This window comes from Echinops telfairi, unplaced genomic scaffold (genome assembly GCF_000313985.2).
Source record: "Echinops telfairi isolate 266 unplaced genomic scaffold, ASM31398v2 ScPeMD7_3;HRSCAF=10, whole genome shotgun sequence".
Taxonomy (NCBI): domain Eukaryota; kingdom Metazoa; phylum Chordata; class Mammalia; order Afrosoricida; family Tenrecidae; genus Echinops; species Echinops telfairi.
The window spans coordinates 48,235,131-48,253,723 of record NW_022103899.1 but is presented as its reverse complement, the minus strand read 5'-3'; the positions used below and the strand labels follow the sequence as shown (position 1 = coordinate 48,253,723).

At 45.9% G+C, this 18,593-nt stretch overlaps 1 protein-coding gene across 2 annotated transcripts in view; it reads left to right on the top strand.

Moving 5' to 3' along the window:
• The window catches only part of EPHA4 (EPH receptor A4), a 158,982-nt gene that overhangs the window by 79,478 nt on the left and 60,911 nt on the right, over nucleotides 1-18,593 (top strand). For both annotated transcript variants that reach the window (XM_004701633.2, XM_004701634.2), the window contains exon 5: nucleotides 12,865-13,203. In XM_004701633.2, coding sequence (XP_004701690.1) covers nucleotides 12,865-13,203 — 339 coding nt within the window. The remainder of the gene's footprint in view (nucleotides 1-12,864; nucleotides 13,204-18,593) is intronic.

Sequence of the window (18,593 nt, the reverse complement as noted above, 5' to 3'; positions counted from 1 at the left end):
CTTCCTTCCTTCCTTCCTTCCTTCCTTCCTTCCTTCCTTCCTTCCTTCCTTTTCTTTCTTCCGCAGGTTAGGCTATCAAGCAATGGGTATAGCCTTCCTCCAGACAGCAGACATCACTTCCATTGTCTGTCCCTTGACCTTTTCTAATCGAAAGTGGTGAGCCGCCGTAGTGCCTCCAGAAAGTGTACTGCTTTGAAATGGCCATTCCAGTTCTACTCAAAGCCCTCACCTTCGAATGCCGCCTGACAGCGATCAACACAATGAGCCGGAGTGGAATGACGAGCAGCTATCAGTGGAAACCCAATGTGAAATCACTGGTGCCGGGTGACTGTGCTGTTCAGGTCTGAATGCAAATTGAAATAGCACAGCCCTTGCTTGTTTCCAAGGTCAGGAGAGGAGAGAATCTCCCATTCTCTTCCTCTCGCTTTAAAGTGTTTTAATTTGGGAAAGCTCATCCCATTTTCAAACAAACCCTTGAAAGTGCCTCTGCATGTTCAGCTGAGTTCTCTACCCTACAGATTGACATGCTTAACCGCCTGGCTAAGGGATTTCGGGAGGGATGTGTAGCCCCAGGCTTTGATGTATAAACCATGGGATAAAAGACAGCCTTCAGTTTCAAGTAAACTGCCTTCCCCCAATCCTTAGCATATTTCTGTTTGCTTCACAGCTGTAAGCAACTAAGAATACAGTGATTGGGGGTGGCAGGGGGAGGGAAGTGTGTTCTATAGAAGAGGTTAGTGAGAATACCAAAATCATTGGCATCTAGTCCATTCAATTCCAACTTGAAGTGGCCACAGAGGACTGAGTAGAACTGCCCCATCAGGACCTCCCACCTGGGAAAAGAACCGTGGACAGAAACCCTGACTTACCTACTTGTGTGGGAGATAAGGACCAGGCAGGAGAGACGACTCGGGGGCGGCAAGACCACCATCCAAAAATTAATGCTCCTCATGCCGGGCAGGCACTGGGATCGACTGACAAAATGCGGTAACTTTTCAGCTTATTCCACAAAGAATCCATAATGAAGGTTCACCTTTGTCTCTGAATTCCTTATGAAGGAAGGTCTTTTTGTTAACCTTGGGATGGGGGTGCTGAGCATTGCTTTGCTCTGCGTGGCTGTGTTCATTTGGATGAGTTCCTTAAGTTCTCAGTCGGTTATTTTTTCGGTTGTTGAGGTTGAATAAGACAAGGTATTAAACTTTTGAAAAAGCGCTTTGCCAAGAAATGTAAGATGACGCAGACTCGCACCAATATTACTTTTCTTGCTCTTTTTTTATTGTAGCATCATCAAGGATAACTAAGAATTCACCTTGTAAAGATCGCCAGCCCTAGGTGTTGTTGTTGTACTTAGTTGCCGTTGAGTGGACTATGGACTCATGGCAGCCCCATGCCCAATGAGATTGTGGTCCATCGCTTTATTTTTCCTTGACTAACTTTCAGAAATGTCTTCCTGGTTCTTCTTCGTCTGAAAGCCCTATCGACATTGCTTCTGAATCCTAGCAACACACAGACACCTCCACTGGCACATGGGTGGTGAAGCTAAGGTGACCAGATTTAAAGTGGGACACCATTGATGGGTGGGGGGGCCGGATTAAAAATTTGGTCTATATGGACCAAATAGACGTTCCCTAGCTTGTCATGCATTCTTTCAAAAAATCGGGACTTTTAAAAAATGCCAAAAATCGGGACTGTCCTGCAAAATCGGGACGTCTGGTCACCTTAGATGAAGCCTACCCTTGAGGTCTCCGCAGCGAATGGAACCTGGGGCTCCCATCTACAAATGGGGTGAGGGGAGGATCCTACCACTCACCCACCATCGCCCTCCAGCCATACACTCAAAAAACCCCAACCCTTCAAATCTCACTGCCATCCACTTGATACCAACTCATCGTGACCCTATGGGATAGGATGGAACCGCCCTGTGGATGTTCAAGACTGTAACTCTTTAAAGGAGTAGAAAGTTCCACGCTTCTCCTTAAGAGCAGCTAGTGGTTTCAACTGCTGACTTTGCAGTTAGCAGCCCCATGTGTAATCATTGCCCCCCCCCCAATCCCCCCAGGACTCCTAGCCACATACTTGTCATCTTATCATAAAGAAACTCAGACCTCCATTTAGCCTGCAAACATCCAGGATTACAGGAGGGGGGAATGGGGAAATGGACCCCAGGCAGGTGGTTGCGAACTCCCAGCCAGAATCCACCTCTACAAGAAGCCAAGCATTTTCCATGACAGCACCAATGTGTGCCCACCGGTTTCTGATTCTTTGTGATGGACAGCTCTGCTCGCTTTGGCTCGGCCCATTGTTACAGCATATACGCTGCTATGATAAACGGTTACGGGACGACTCCAAAGCAGCTCCGAAGAGGTGTCCCTGAACAGCAGGCTTTGTGTCAGCGAACCCACTGGGGCCAGGGCCGAGAGAAAGCAATTAGTGATGGCAATGTATACAACTGTCAGGGGGGACATCTCGGGCTTTATTTCAGAGTCTCAACGTACACCCTCAACTGTTGACTATGCCGAAGAGCCTGCCTTTCAACTGGAGAGAGATTAACAACAAAGGCTTATCTGAAGGGCTTAACCGCGACGACGCTGTCATCTCCTTGACAGTCCGGACATTGTACATGATTAATGAAGCCTTAGGAAATGGAACTTGGGGACCCGAGGTGCTTCTTCCTGGGAAGATCTGCCGAGCACAGGCCACCCTGACATTTCAGTCGGGTGACAGTCACGCTGAAAGAAATGGATCATTTAAGAGTTGCGATTCTCCCATGCTCTTGGGGAATGTTTCTTTCCACATCTAGAATTAATTTCATGGCTCAGACATTGAATTTTAAAATCAGTTACGTGTTAAACATCTGTAATAGCTCTGAAAACCACTCTGTCACTGGAGTCCGGTGCCTTCGGTCGCTTGTCAACTGTCCCTTGACACCATGGCTTGAATACTGACTTGGCTTTTTATTTATTTTTTTAAACATTTAAGCATACACTTGATCGCTCTGTGGGGGAGTTTTGGCGATACAGGGAATCATGATGATTAGTGGTGCGTCTAAGGCGTGAACGAAAGTCATCACAGGACCTGTCTCATGTCCTTTGTCTCTGTGGTTACAGAAGCTATGTGTCGAGTCTCTGCTATATGTCAGTCAACCCTGTAAGGGCTGGGGACGCTGTCACCAACCAGAGAGAAAAGAGGACTCCTGTTCTCAGGGAGTATGGGTCTTGCGGGCGTATAAGCCATAAGTCAATAAACAAGAGGGTTAAAGATTCTCACACGAGGGGAATTTTAGACAGAGCAAGCAAGGGCAGGTGGGACACTGGGAGGGGAGCCGAGAGATTTTCACTTTCCATCATGAAGTGGTCGGGCAGGAGGACCAGAGAGCTAGAGACTCAATGCCATTGAGTCAATTCTGACTCATCGTGACCCTACAAGTCATGGTAGAGTGACCCCTGTGGTTTCTGAGGCTGTAATTTTTAAAATTTCTTATTTGTTTATTTATTTAGAGGCTGTAAATTTGTATGGGAGAGGAGAGCTTTGTCTTTCTCCCACAGAGCAGCTGGTGTTTTCAAACCGTTAACCTTGTAGTTAGCGGCTCTCTGGGTAACCCACTAGGCCACCAGAGCCCCATTCAAGAGACAAGTATGGAGTCAGCTATTCAAAGAACCAGGAGAGGGACATCCAGACAGAGCCCCCAACACCACTTCGAAGTATGTACCGTCTATACTCGAATATAAGCCGACCCCAATATCCGCCAAGGAACCTGATTTTACCACCAAAAGTGCATTAAACACATGCTGAAAAACTTGGCTTTTACTCGTGTATATACGATAAGTGGCATGTTTAAAGTTTTGCGAACAATGTGAGTTTTATACTTAATTGTTTCCCCTTGGTTCTGGATTCTTGCCAGTATTTTAATTCTAACAGCTATAAGATGTGGATGTTCCAAGTGTGCATGGAATTCTAACCCACTCTCTGTCCTTGGGGGTGTACCCTTTTTGTCCTACCAGTCCCCACTTCTTTATGCAGTGGGTAAGGATGAGTTTCTCTCTCTCTTGCAAAAGTCCCAGGTGTTTCCTTTAAGAATGAAGCAGTCCATTCTACCCTGTGTGCGCGCGTGCGTGTGCGTGTGCGTGCGTGCGTGCGTGCGTGCGTGTGTGTGTGTGTGTGTTGCACATGGTAAAGTTATAACAAACCTGGATTCTGTGGAATGGTTAGTACCAAGCTCCTGGTTAACATTGCAGTCATTTATGACTTTAGGCTCAGGGTTGGCTGATCATTTGTGAATAATAATCTTATGAAGGCTCATGCAGATTTCATGTGGATACGTAAACATAAGGTTGCCCTCTGAAAGGGACTGCTTTAAGCCCTCACCTAAGCCAGCAAGTATGCAGTCACACTCCTCAAAGACACAACTGTAGTCTGGTGCTGGGGAGGAAAGAATCGAGATTTGTGGAATTACTAGAATTGTCTTGATGTTTAGAATAGTCTCCTAAAATTTTCACATTGAATTAGTTTAACTTATTTTATAACTATGATCTATCTGGAAGCTCCCATCCCTTCCCACCTCCAGAAGAGAGTACATGGTTCATTAAGGAAGCTCAAGAATCTATTTAGGATACTACATTATGCTTTGATCTGATATACAGGATAGTCTTTTGCGTCTGCTATGATTTGGCACCCCTTTGGGGTTACATACTGTCAGACCCCTGTCAACGGAATGCAAAGTGACATCCTCTAGAAAATAATAATTACCCACTGAGCACCTCTCACCAGTACCTGCTGTGTGACGCACCAAGTATTTCACACCAGGGACGCATAGGGGTGTTCACTATATTTCTCCAGGATGGCGAGAAATAGGGTGCCCGTTGCTTTCAGAGCAATGACAGCCACAAGAAATAGACCATGGTAAAACAGGCTTGTCATGTCTTCCTTAATCCATGAAGGTAGATGTAACTAGGCTTGAGAAGCCGTAATTGTTACCTGGGCTGTATGACTATGTACGTTAGGGGGGTTTTGTTGTGTTGCTTATATCATTGAACTTTTTCTTGTGCGTTCAATGAAGGTTTACAGAACAGAGGATTGGTTTTACAGTCAACAAGTCATACACGCTGTTTGATTTCATCCATTGCAAGCCCCCCCCACCCCCATGTCACATCGTTTGTCCCACTTCCTCCCTGTGTATTAGATGTCCATTACTCCTTTGTTCCTAACCCTTCTCAACTTTGTCCTGGGATAACTTGATCTTTTGACGTCAAATGGCTGGTCCTTTTAAGGTGGATGTACGTTCCTAGTGTCATTGTACTCTGTATAGACCTGTCATTTGGGTGAAGATTTAACCTTGCGGGTGGTTATCTCCAGACTGTAAGGTGAGTAAGATCCATCATCTTGGGGGTTCCCCTTGTCTCTCTCTGACCAGCAAATGGAGTGTCTTCTAAGATTTTGAATTTTGTTCCTTTCTTTTCTTTCACTCTATCCAAGGCCTTTCTTTGTGCCCCCTTTCAGGGCAGTTTTTAGTGGTAGCCGGGCACCATCTAGTTCTTCTGATCACTGGGTAATGAAGACTGATACTTGGTGGCCTCAGTCCACTGGGCCAAATTACAGACTCTTTAGCTGAGTTCCCTGGTGCACATGAGCATCGTACTAGGAAGAGAGGGTGTATTGTTCCTGTCACATTCTCTAAAGCAGCAGTTCTCAACCTGTGGGTTGCAATCCCGTTGGGGGTCGAAGGGCCTTTTCACAGGTGTTGCCTGATTCATAACAGTAGAAAAATTAGTTATGAAGTAGCAATGAAAATAATTTTATGGTTGGTGGGGGTCACCACAACATGAGGAACTGTATTAAAGGGTCGCTGCATTAGGAAGGTTGAGAACCACTTCTCTAAAGCCAACTGATCTGCAGGTCAAATTTAACTGCTGCTGCTTTTTGCAAGTAAAGATGTATTGGATTCTGGCTGTGCCAAATACAATATATATTTGTGTATCGATATTGCCCATGGCTGCTTTTCAATACGATGGCCGAGATGAGTACTTGCTCCAGAGACCATGTGGCCCATAATGCCTGTACTATTCACTACATTGTCTTTAACAGAAATGCTTAAGATTAACTCCTGCGCTACAAGATGACCTCATTTGACTTTCTATTCTGGTAGTACAGCTAATTGCTGGGCTACTAAATTCAAGAACATTCTAAGCATAAAAAAATATTACATTAGTTTAACGTGGTAGCAACATCAAAAATATGCATGTTTATTTTGATATGCATATTAATTTTGTTGTTACTGTTGTGGACAATACACACAACAGAACACACACTAGCTCCACATTGTTTGCACACATCATGACAGTGTGGCATTCCTCCACTTGTGAAACTTTGCTTACTCTCCTTTTCTGGTGGAGGTCTTTCTCTGTTAACATCCATTCACTGCTCCCGAAAGTTCCCTTCTATCTTTCAAACTACTATTTTCTCTTTGATCTCCTGTAGAAGGTTCTTAAAAAGCTAGCCCCCATTTTTGTTGTGAGAGGCAGAGAAATCATCTTGGCCTGAGCTGTGGGTTTCATGAAGTTGAAAGAATAAACCCCCAAACATAAAAGGACATCGATAGTTCCCTTAAGTACAGCGTTAGCATTTGAGTGATTTATAGTTTTTAAATGAGTTAATTTTGTGAGGACAGATAAGGAAAATGCCAGCCTGCCTGCGCTTGAAACTGTTAAATGATTTTTCAAAGATTGTTTTCTTGAACTTCAGGACCAAAAAGAGCCACCACCTGCATTCAGGGTGGAAAAGAAGAGTGAATGTTAGCTGACAGAGCCTGTGTTTTACATTCCCAATTGGACACTAGTTCCAGCAAAGAGGGACTTGAATTAAATTATTATTAACAGCAGTCAAGTCTGCCACCAGCCAATAGCAATCACCTGATAAAATGGACAAGAAGTTCTACCCAGTTACCCAGTTCTGTGCCATCCCATGATTGGCTGGAGCTCAAAGTGCTTTGATCCAGAGAGTTTTCATTGGCTGGTTTTCAGAAATAGTTCACCAAGCCATTTTTTCCTAGTTTATCTTAGTCTGGAAGCTCCTCTGAAACCTGTCCTCCTAGCAGCACACAGAGGTCCATTGCTTGACAGGTGGAGGCCCTACATGAGATGCATTGGTGAAGAATTGAACCCAAGTCTCTGGTCATGGAGGGTGAGGATTGTCCCATGGACCTGCCAGTGCCTCTGCTACTACTCGCCTGGAAATACTTCCTCATAGAGCTTTATGTGAATGAGTCTGTAAGTGAAAAGGTGACTAGTCCAGCTTTAGCTAGAAGGAGCATGTGTTAATCTACACTTTTTAAATAGCACTGTGGGTAGGAGCACTAGTAGTGGAGTGGTTTCCACAAGGTTAGCAGTTCAAAACCCTCGGCCACTTCCTGGGAGAAAGATGAGACTTTCTACTTCAGTGAAGAGTTGCAGTCTTGGAAACCCACAGGGCACTTCTACCCTGTTCTGTAGGGTCACTATGAGTTGGCATTGACTCAATGGCTGGGAGTTTTGTTGGTTTGGGGTAGATAGGTGGCTAGCAGATACATGAACGGATCTTGCTACTTTCCATTCATTCACTGGCTCGTTGACTCCTCGTTGAGCTGGCTCTGAATGAGGAACCAGGGTGGGACACTGGGAGAGGATGGAGACATCAGTTCTTCTTGAGGAGTGCGTAGCTGTGGACAGAAGCAGACAGACATGCAATGTGTGTGTGACTAACAAGACAGCATTGCATGTCCCAATCAAAGAAACAGTCACAGGAGCTGCGATCTGGACCCATTCCAGCGTCAGGCTTGCTTCCAGTCTTGCAGTCAAGGAATAAAAAGAGTAAAATCATACTATTCACAATGACCTTCACGTACCCCGATGCTGGTGTCAGTCTGCTCAGTGAGCATGATGCTGATAGAGAGGGTTAACACATTAAAACATGGTCCGGCTGTCGGCATTTGTTATTTTGTAATGGGAGATCTATTTGCAGGGGGACAGACTTCTGATTAGAAAGGCAGTCACCTTGTCAGAAATGTAATTGTTTCTAAATATACTTACAGAAATAGAAGAGAAAACCATTTAAGAGGGTTTTTTCCCTCTCTGTTTGTTTATCTCTCTCTGTTTGTTTGGGTGTTTTGCAGTTCCTGAGAAAGAGCCCAGGCTATCCTGAATGTCTGTTTTCTTTTCTTGAAAGCAATCTATACAGATAATAGTTTTAAAGTGGAATTAATTAGTATATTGGTTTTGTCCAGATGGATTGGGGTTTTATTAAGGTCTGTGCTTTTTTTTTTTTTTCTCCTCGTTGCTTTGGGAAGAAACGTTAGGAAAACAAAGTCCTTCCTTATAAATGAGAAATACATTTGATATGTCATCTTTAATAGGTCATAGTTTAAATGGAAGAAAGGACAAAAGGGGCAGGGGAGAACCACAGTCCTACAAATTCAATGCAACCTCCACTGTGATTTTAATGCTCGGAGACTAAGTCCTTTCCCAGGTTGATCCATGCCAATGCAGCGATCCTGCGGCATGGCTGTTTCCATCTCTCTCAAGACTCAGTCATAATCCAATTTTGGGGCTGTGACTGTTTGCCCATAGAGCATCTCTCCCATATAGCTGCAAAACATACAGAATATGCAACCACTCACAAAACCTTCTATGGAAGCAGCTCTGAATGGATCAACTTCTCTCTCTTCCTTTGAGCATCAACCCAGAACCTTCTGGAAGCTTTACTGTCCACAGAAAGAAGCCTCCTCCAAGATAGCACCTTCATTCCAGCCCTCCAGTGTGAAAGCCTGCAGTATCTTAGGTTTGTCCCCCCCACCCCCCACCCCTTCACATGGCAGTGTTCTATCTCTGAGTCCTGCGACCATTTAGTTTTCTGCTCCATTTCTTCTCTGTTTAGACACTGTCATGCCCCGTCCTACATACTAATTACTGACTTTCTGCTTCTACAATGCTTGGTTCATTGTGTTGCATTTTCCCATGTGAAAGTGGACCGAGAACCTTGGCAAGGAGGTTAATGGATTTGAGAGTCACTCTTAATGTGACCCTGAAAGTCACAGCAAAGCAAGGACCAGGGCTGACCCAGTTTACAAAACAGGCCCGCGCAAGCTTTGAGCTGCTGACCTGTCCTAGATATCTCTGTGGTCGTGAGCATATGCAGAGTTTGGATAGGGTTGAAGGTTTGCACTAACTTTTACGAGCTGCACATTTCACATGAAGGCCTCAGCGAGTTTTGATGGAAACTTTTCATATATATTTTTAAAAGCCATTATCCATATTTCTACTTGGAGTCATCTGGCCAGAGTGATGCCCACTATAGATCAGGATAATAATCCTAGAATGAGAGTCAGATTTGGGAGCAAGTAGGGATTAATGAACTTGTTAAAAATGATGTGTGGTGTATGGGATATAAAAAGACATTTCCCCAGCTTGTCTCCCCCAAGTATATGTCAGACCTAGGATACTGCTTGCAACTCATGGTCAATGATTGTCAAGCTATCTCCCTGAAGGCATCAGCCGTCCAGTGCAATCAGAGTCCCTGGTCCACCCTCGGTGGGGCTCACTCCCTGCCGTTAAGGACAGTGGATTGCTTTCCCTGGAGAGCTCAGAATAAGACAGGCCAAACCAGCTCAGTGACAACCAAGGTTAGGCTGCCAACCCGAATCTAGGATCCACCCATCTTGTCACATGTGTACCCCTAAACCCTCCTCTCCCTATTGCATGTACACCCTTAGATCATCTCCCTCCCATTGCTGTATTGCCTTTGGTACAACCCCTTCCTTTGGCATAGGTGGTTACCTGTAATCAGGGGGCTTACACCCCTCCAAAGATATATTAGCCTTGGTTAGAAATATGTTCTCTCCTCTGGGCTCCCCTCCCTCTCTCTCCCTCCTTGGCTTCACTCTCCTCCTCCTGAACCTCCATGTGGACAATAAAAGGGGCTGAGGTGAGCATGCTACCATGAAATGTGTCTGACTCCTTTATTTGACTCTCTCCTATCTCTTATTCTCTTATGACTTTACTATAGTCTTTATGTATTATCGCCATACAGTTGTGCCTACCGGACTCATGATTATTGTTTGGGGCTGGTCTCCCCTGACAGTGGGGGGCATCAGCAGGAGCCCTGCTGGTGTCATAGTTACTCATTGGGGCAACTAATGACAAGGGCAGCAGTTTAAGACCACCAGCCCCTCCCCGGGGCTTTCTATTCCTATTAAGAGTTACAGTATCTGAATCTCACCGGGGCAGCTCTGTCCTGTCCTAACGGGTCACTATGAGTTGATTGACGTGTGGTGGCAGGAGTTTGACTTTTGGTTTGGTGGGCATCCGACCTCCTTTTCATAAGAATGAATAAATGATCAAGATCAACAAGCTTGGTTCCTCTGAGGCAAAAACCAGGCATACTTCCTCTCTCCATCTTTTTTACCACTTCTGACCCCAAGCTCCCTTCCCACAACACTATTAACTTCTCTGTTGGGTGCAACAATTCATTGCAATGACCACATGGGACTCCCTGGCCACACTCGCTGTTTGGGACTTAAATGAATACTCATAATCATAGCATTGTTTTGGGGGAAGTAACAGATGATACCTTAAAATCGGGGACTCCTCAGGATATTGTTCTTAGAGCAGGACTGCCTCTTCTCAGGGCCTATACTATAGGCAGACCTCTCTGGCCCTTGGTCTCTCAGCTTGCCCTCTGCCTTGCTCGCACTCATTAGTTTTGCCCACAAGTGCATGGGACACCCCATGTCCTATAAGCCTTGGTGGGAAGCCTCTCATGCCATGGTTTGGCAAGCTGAGCTAGCTGCATGGGCAAATGTTGAGAAGCACTCCATTCCACCAGGGGACCTCCTGCCCAAAGACCCTCCACTCTTACGATCCACGGCTCAGCGTGCCCACGGAGTTTGCTCGCTATAACCACCTTGCTTTGTCTCGTGCCATTTTCCTGATTCTACTGCTGCTGCTTTTTTTCCATCTAGCAAGATCTCTGGTATGACAGCCCTGTTTTTGTCTCCTGGGTCGATGAGGTTCTCAGTCCAGGGACCCTGGGTTCAAATGGTGTACTCCACATGTAGTTCTTCCTTTGTGGGCTTAGTGAAATACCCACTCTACAGTAGACTGGATCTCCTTTAGAGAGGCCCTTCTTTTAGAAAGCCTCCTCCTTCTCCCACAGAGCGGCTAGTGATTTTGAACTGCTGACATTGCAGTTAGAAGCACAACACTAACCCCACTATGCCACCAGGGTTCCCTTTTAAGCCTAGGAGGATGGAAAAAACTTTCCTCTTCAGGGGTCCCTGTAGTTTATTTCCATTCTTAGCAGGGTGTCTAATCTCCCAGGTGGGCCACAAACACCTTACTTGTACAGCCTTAAGCTCTGTAAAGGGAAAGGAAGAGTAAGTCAACCCTTCTGAAATGGTACCACCAAAATCCTTTCCCCCTCCATTATCACGGGCTAAGTATCCTTATTTGCTGATTACCTCTTTCGTTTCTCTCTCAATGGTTACTTTCAACAGAGACATTCCATTCTGGTCAACTAGCTTGGTCGTCACCCACAGTCATGTGGACCTCCCTTTAATTTCTTTTTTCCTGGGGAACTTGAATACATGTCCCCAAAAGCATTCTAATTGGTTAGCAATAGTATGGATATGGTAAGAAGCCTTACATATCCACTGGACGTTATTTTGGCTTCTCTTGAAAGATAGAAATGGGGAGGAAAGAAGAAACGTTGCAGCCATGGAATGGAGTCATTATTTTCCATTGGAACATGCCAGTGTCTTTAAACCTTCGAAATTAGCACTGACCAAGAATACCCTGCCGCCCCCCCCCCCTTTCACTCATTACTTGAAGGTAATTTGTGTGATGACTTCTTGTCATTTAAAGAGGAACCCTGGTGGCGTTATGGTTATTAGTTGAGCTGTGATCCCCATGGTCGGCAGTTCAAAACCACCTGCAGCTCCACGGAAGGAAGACTGTTTTCTTTCTCCTCCTGTAGACAGTTACAGTCTGGGCGATTGTACACACAGGGGATCGCTAGGAGTCAGCGCTGACTCGGTGACAGAGAGCACAGAGAGGGTTTCTTTTTATTGTTTTTAACCAGCAAGCAGGCTCTTCATGGTCAGTTCTGTCTCAAAACATCCATTGTCACCATTCATATTTCGGAGCCACTTTGATGCTGGTGGGAGCGAATACCTGCCCGGTGCAGCCTTGGTCAGTTGAAGGATAGGAGGAGGGACCTGGGAGCCTTGAACAGTCCCTGCCTCTCAGCAGCTGTATCGGCACCATCTCAGCCACCAGGTCAAACCAGTTCTAACTAATTCTCCATAAGCAGCTTAGCCTTCAACTGCCACGCCAGAGGCGTATCTATACAGCCCTGTTCATTTTATTTCGTATTGATGAAATTCTCATTTATCTTTAGAAGGGCTGTTGTACGTATTAATTTGCTGGCGTCTCACAACAGCCCCGGGAACGAGAATCATATTCTTCCACCCGTTTGGGGGATGATAAGATTGAGACTGGATAAGTTGTGATATTATCTTCATACTTCAAAGGGGGAAGCCTGGGCTTGGAGCCCATTAGGTGGAGGATTGCGTCACATCTCAGAACAGGAGTTGACGCTAGATTTGTTTGTACAGGAACGAGAATGACATTTACAAGCACATGCTTCTATCATATTGTTCTTTTTAAAGGTCTTTCTACTGGCATGACCTGCTATTTGCCTTGCCAAATGGGCCCACCTTTCTTCCTGGAGCTACAGAGAGCACTCTAAGTTCTCTATGGAGCTTTTGAAAGGATATGTGTATATATATAAATTTTTTTTTCCCATTCTTGGTGTGATGTCTGTTTTCTGTTTCTCCAGGTCCCCCTTCTGCTCCTCTCAACTTGATTTCAAATGTCAACGAGACGTCGGTGAACTTGGAATGGAGCAGCCCTCAGAACACAGGTGGCCGCCAGGACATTTCGTACAATGTGGTCTGCAAGAAATGTGGAGCTGGTGACCCCAGCAAGTGCCGGCCCTGTGGGAGTGGTGTCCATTATACCCCTCAGCAAAACGGCCTCAAGACCACCAAAGTCTCCATCACTGACCTCCTAGCTCATACCAACTACACCTTTGAAATCTGGGCAGTGAACGGAGTGTCCAAGTATAACCCTAGTCCCGATCAATCGGTTTCGGTCACCGTGACAACCAACCAAGCAGGTAGGAGTCAAGACTGTTTTATGGTGTGATCCGCGTGAATTGGACGTGTCAAAGGTCTACCACTGACGCAGAACCGCATGGATCTAATTGTGACTCTTTGAACCGTGAGAGCAAAGACACTTGTTATTAGGTGCCATGGCGTCAGTTTTGACTAATGGGTCCCCGAGTGTCCAGCCCTGTGCCATCCTCACAGTCATACTTGTGTTTGAGCCCATGGTGCCAGCCACGGAGTCTTTCCACCTCTTTGAGACCCTTACACTCTTTCCTTGACCCTCTATTGTATCACCCTGATGTCTTTATACCGGAATTGTCTCTCCTAACAGCATGTTCAAAGTCCATGAGACGAAGTCTCACCACTCACTTCTCAAAAGCATTCTGGCTGTGGTCCTTTTAAGACCAATTTGCCATTCTTCAGGCAGCCCATGGTACTGGCCACATTCTTCGCCAACACCATAGTTCAAATGCACCAATTCTTGTCTGGTTTTCCTTATATATCGTTCAACTTTCCCATTCATGTGAGATGAGGAAAAGTACCATGGCTTCAGTTAGGTGCGCCTTAGTCCCCAAAGTAGCATCTTTGCTCTTAAGATAATTAAGAAAGATGTTTAGTCCCTCCTCAGATGCATTTTGGATGCTGATTTCATAGCGTGCTCTATAGTAGGTGGTATAGAGATCGTGGAAAATGAGGCTTATTTAATTGCAAGATCTCCATTTGTGGGGTGTCCACCTTGAACTTCCCATTCACCATGTCACTTCAGCCAGTAAGTCCTTGATTGCCATCAGAGCCGGTACAGAGTTCTTGATATTACAAATTTTATTCGTTCAGTCAGTCACGTGTGTTTGCCAATACGGCTGTCTTTTCAATGAAAACATTTGTTGCTATAGTTTTGCTCTTCTCGTCATTTACATGTTTTGAAGACATCTACACAGACTTACACTACAATTGCCATGTAGACTTGTAAATTATAAATTCCTTATGTGAACACCTTGTAAGGAGCCTTGGTAGCGTAGTGGTTCTGTGTTAGGCCGCTAACCACAAGGTCAGTAGTTTGAAACCACCAGTCGCACCAGGGGAGAAAGATCTGAGGCTTTCTACTTCAGTAAAGAATGACAGGGCTCTCCTATGGGATCACTGTGAGTCAGAGTGGACCTGCTGGCAGTGAGGGACACCTTTACCTTTGTGCTTGACCAGCTTTGCTTTAGTTCTTCGGCCACTTTTATACGAGAATGTACAGTTGACAGAGTGTCAACTGTCACTCCTGCAGGGGAGCCTGCCGTACACCGTACATGTCTTCCTCCAGCACCTTCAGATGACTTCTGCCCAGTGTGGGTACACTTTATTTCCCTGATGCTAATTGCAGATCTATTACCCATTCTTGGCCAGCCAATGTTTTCAAGTGCAAGCCAAACCTCAATTTCTAGGTTCTGACCCATTCATCTCCATTCCCTCCTGCCCGCCCCTCACCCCAAGCTCTTCTTGGCCATGCTTGTGCGAATTTCCCTTTCTGGATCTCTACCATGTGTTTTTCATTGCCAACTCCCTGCTACTTCTGGAGAGTTAAAAGAGGAGTCCGGAGGGGGGAGGCGGGGACCTGTAGTTTACTGTTTTGTGGGGCTCTTTAAGGAGAACAAACATCCTTGGAAAAGGAATATAAATGGCCAGCAATTCTCGCACCCCTTACTGCACTTTGCGCTGAAATGAATATTTCAGTAAGTGCACTCAATAGTGAAATATCAGCACTAATTGATCCTGGAATGGAGAGTAGTCCAGTGTCCCAGTCCAGAGCCATTATTTTTCTCCTTTTCCCTGAACTCTCTAGAATAAATAACACGTTAAGACTTGGAGACGATTAGGAACTGTAGTGAGACTGGCAAGTCTTCCTGGAATGCAGCTTCAGGTCTAAAGAAGATCAGCCTCTGTGAGACGCAAGGTAGATACACAGATCGTCTGGTTACCCCTCGGTCTCTTGGTTCCGCAGTTTTAGGTATGAGCACAGGTAGTGGTGATTCGTTTGATTTTTCTACAAAGAATAGTATGGCTTCGGACTTCCTGGGAGCAGCCCCAGTGCTCTGCGAACATCAATGCTGTTGCTTGTTTTCGTTCATAAGAATATGATGGAGATATTGCACAGGTCCTGGAAACATGCAATGGAATGTCTCTGAAGGAGCAAGAGGTATACAAATCTGTCTTGGCAGGAAAGCCAGCACGCTCCTTCGAGGCAAGGTGTTGAGACTTTGTCTCACGTACTTTGGACATGTTGTCAGGAGAGACCAGTCTCTGGAGAAGGCCATCATGCTGGGTAAAGTAGAACAGCAAACAAAGGGAGACCCTGGACAAGGTGGATGGGCACAGTGGCTGCAATAATGGGCTCAAACGTAAGAACAATTGGGAGGATGGTGCAGGACCAGAGGTGTTTCATTCTGTTGACATAGGGTAGCTATTTGAGTTGGAACCGCCCGGATGACCCCCTAAGAAAGCAGAGGTGTGCCAAGTTGTCACTTCCCTCCATGGAGCCTCCGACTTGTGACGCAGTCAGTACTCTTATGTTCAGTCCTAATCATGCACCTTTCTGGCTGCCATCCATCACAACATGACTCCAGGATCCGAAATTAAAACTAGGATTGGACCCTTAGAAACCTCAGTCATACAGAGGTTTCGTCTGAGAAAAGTCTCTGGGAGACTTGCTGAGGACAGGGCTGGCTCCCATAGAATCTGAGGGAAAGGGACTATAACTCTCTGTATACTTAAGGATTCAAGCCAAGGGATTATGTCAACCCCGACCAGGGCCCAAAGCTCCAAAGAGCACAAAACAATCAAGCTAAAAACCCTCCCAGAGAAGAAATTGTACAAAAATAGGACTAGAGAGGGGTGAGGGGGAAAGAAAAGTCCAAGTCGTTCGACGAGAATAAGAGAGAGGTGGACAGCGATTCTTCCGACACAATGAGGTTTTCTCTGCCCTGGTGAGCAGCGCAGCTGAATAAGGACAAAATGCCAGCTCCTTATTTTAATTTTCGTGAAGGGTAATGCTGGGAAGCTGTTCAAAATTAAAAATAAATCTTTCAATAAGGAGACCTCCTATGTGGCCAGCCAGAAAGCGCTCGTTTAGCAGTGAGCTGTGTGTGTGCACGGCGCTCCCTCATTATCCCACCGTACCTTGGCGCTCGTTCATTCACAAGCATCGGGATGGTTTATCTTTGATTAACTAGCCCTTTCTTCCTAGCCGTGCAAATTAATAACGAAGGCCAGAATGCTGGTGGATGTAACAACCACGGGCTTCATCAAGGCTCCCCTCAGCCTATTTACATACACACAATTATATCCTAATTGTAGTTGTTCCTATCGTTTCATTAAATTAAATTCCTTCAGGATCTCTATAGCCCATGATTCCTTACTCCGTAAGGAATACCTAGACTGAACGCTTGCCAGCAATCAGCACGTGAGGGCTGCAACATGTGGTGTCTCTCTGTCTGTGCTGTTTTCTTGGATCCTTTCTATCGGTGTAGCCTGTATTTGAAAACAAAAACAGAAAGCAAACCCACGGCCAGGGAGTCGGTTCTAACTCATAGTGACCCTTCCAGGCAGCTGCCACTGCCCTTGGGGGTTTCCTAGACTGTAGCACTTTGTGGGAGTAGAAAGCGTCACCTTTCTTCTGTGGAGTGGCTGGTGGTTTCCAACTGCTGACCTTGAGGCCAGCGGCTCAATGTGTAACCACAGCACCACCAGGGCTCCAACGGCAACAGACCTGTGCCTCGAATTCCTGCTTGGTCCTGACAGTACTGCTTTGGAGAGTTGAACAGACGTAGAGTAAGCAGTTCTGTGAGGGTAATGTAACTCACGGACGTTCATGGTAGCGCCAGTTCTGGATCCCAGCGGGAGCTCTATTGCTGGAAGCAGGATAGAATTATGTTCCTTTCCAGTGATGAGCCACTGAATGCTGTGTTCTGTGGAGTTGTGTCCAGACAGGTTGTTTCTGACTCATGGTAACCCTGTGTGAGCAGGAAGTGTCCCATAGGGTTTCTTAGGCTGCAATTTTTACATGGAAAGAGATTCCCAAGCCAGGTCTTTTCTCCTGCAGAGCAGCTGGCAGGTTCAAACCATCAACCTTTTGGTTTTTATCCACTCAATCAACTATTTACTTGATCGTGAATGGCATTCATTTATAGGGCTTCCCATTCACCCCTTTTGTGAGGAGCTGGGCCTGTCGATGGAGGTTTAACTGGGCTCTGGTTGTTTTGTGAGACCTGAGTACACAAGGGTTAATGGGGTTGACCATACTTCTGTGGGTTCCAGCCTCTCAAGAAATCCTGCCATCTATTTATTTACTTTTTTTTTTAAATTTGCCATTGAGTGTCCTGTGGAGCACAGATCTATTCTGACAGATGGGGTTGTCAGGAGTTAGAAGCCAACCTTTTGGCCATTTAAATGTGGAACTTGGTGGGAATGGACTGGTGGCCTCGCTTTGCTATGTAAATCATGCGAGTTCCCCCGCCCCATCCTCCTGTTGGACTTTAAGGGCTAATATTTAACACCCTTTCCTCCCTTCCTGAGATCAAACCCAAATGGCACCTCAACATGGTAAAGGGAAGTCACACTGTCAGCTTTACTGCTGATAGACTGATCTGAATAGCTTTATATCAGTGGCCAAAAGGAGTTGTTTCTGGGGCACTTGCCATGTACAGCCCAATGGGCTCTCCCCAAAGGCACAACCTGTCCAGCTGAGATGTCTAGCGCGGATGCTTAAGAACAGCCCACATGGATGCCCTGTTGAGGTCAGCACACCCAGGGGAGGAGGAGAGAGAGAATGGAGCTGAGGAAGAGACTAAGCAGCCCATTGCCACCCAGTGGGTTCTGACCCTTGGAGACCCTGTGGGTGCTAGAGTAAAACTGTGTTCCGCAGAGTTTTTGTGACTGTAACTGCCTCTAGAGGGACTTGACCCGCCCAACCTTTCAGTTATCAGCTGAGCACCTTAATCATTTGTACCACCTAGGGATTTCGAGGACATAGCCCTAGTGAGATGTCACCCGTCTCCCCCAGGCCAGGAGCAGGGAAGGGAAAATGGGAAGAGGTTGGGGGTGAGGGGTGTCAACTCCAGCTGGTCTCCCTGTGTAAAACTTGAGACAAGGAGAGTGAAGCTTCACCCACCCACAGCTAACTTTCCTACATTAGACTCATAAAGGAACAAAATGAGGTTCTCCTTAATTCATTGCACCCATTCCTCACTTATCGGCACTCTCATTATCTGACACTTCACATTGACAGCAATCGTTTAAAAAGCAAAATCTATGCCTGGCGGGAATGAGTTTGAGGCTAGAGTAATATTGGCTGGCTGTTGATGGTCAAGATTGTGTGTCGTCTTGGCTGAGTCATCACTTCTCAATGGCCTGGCAG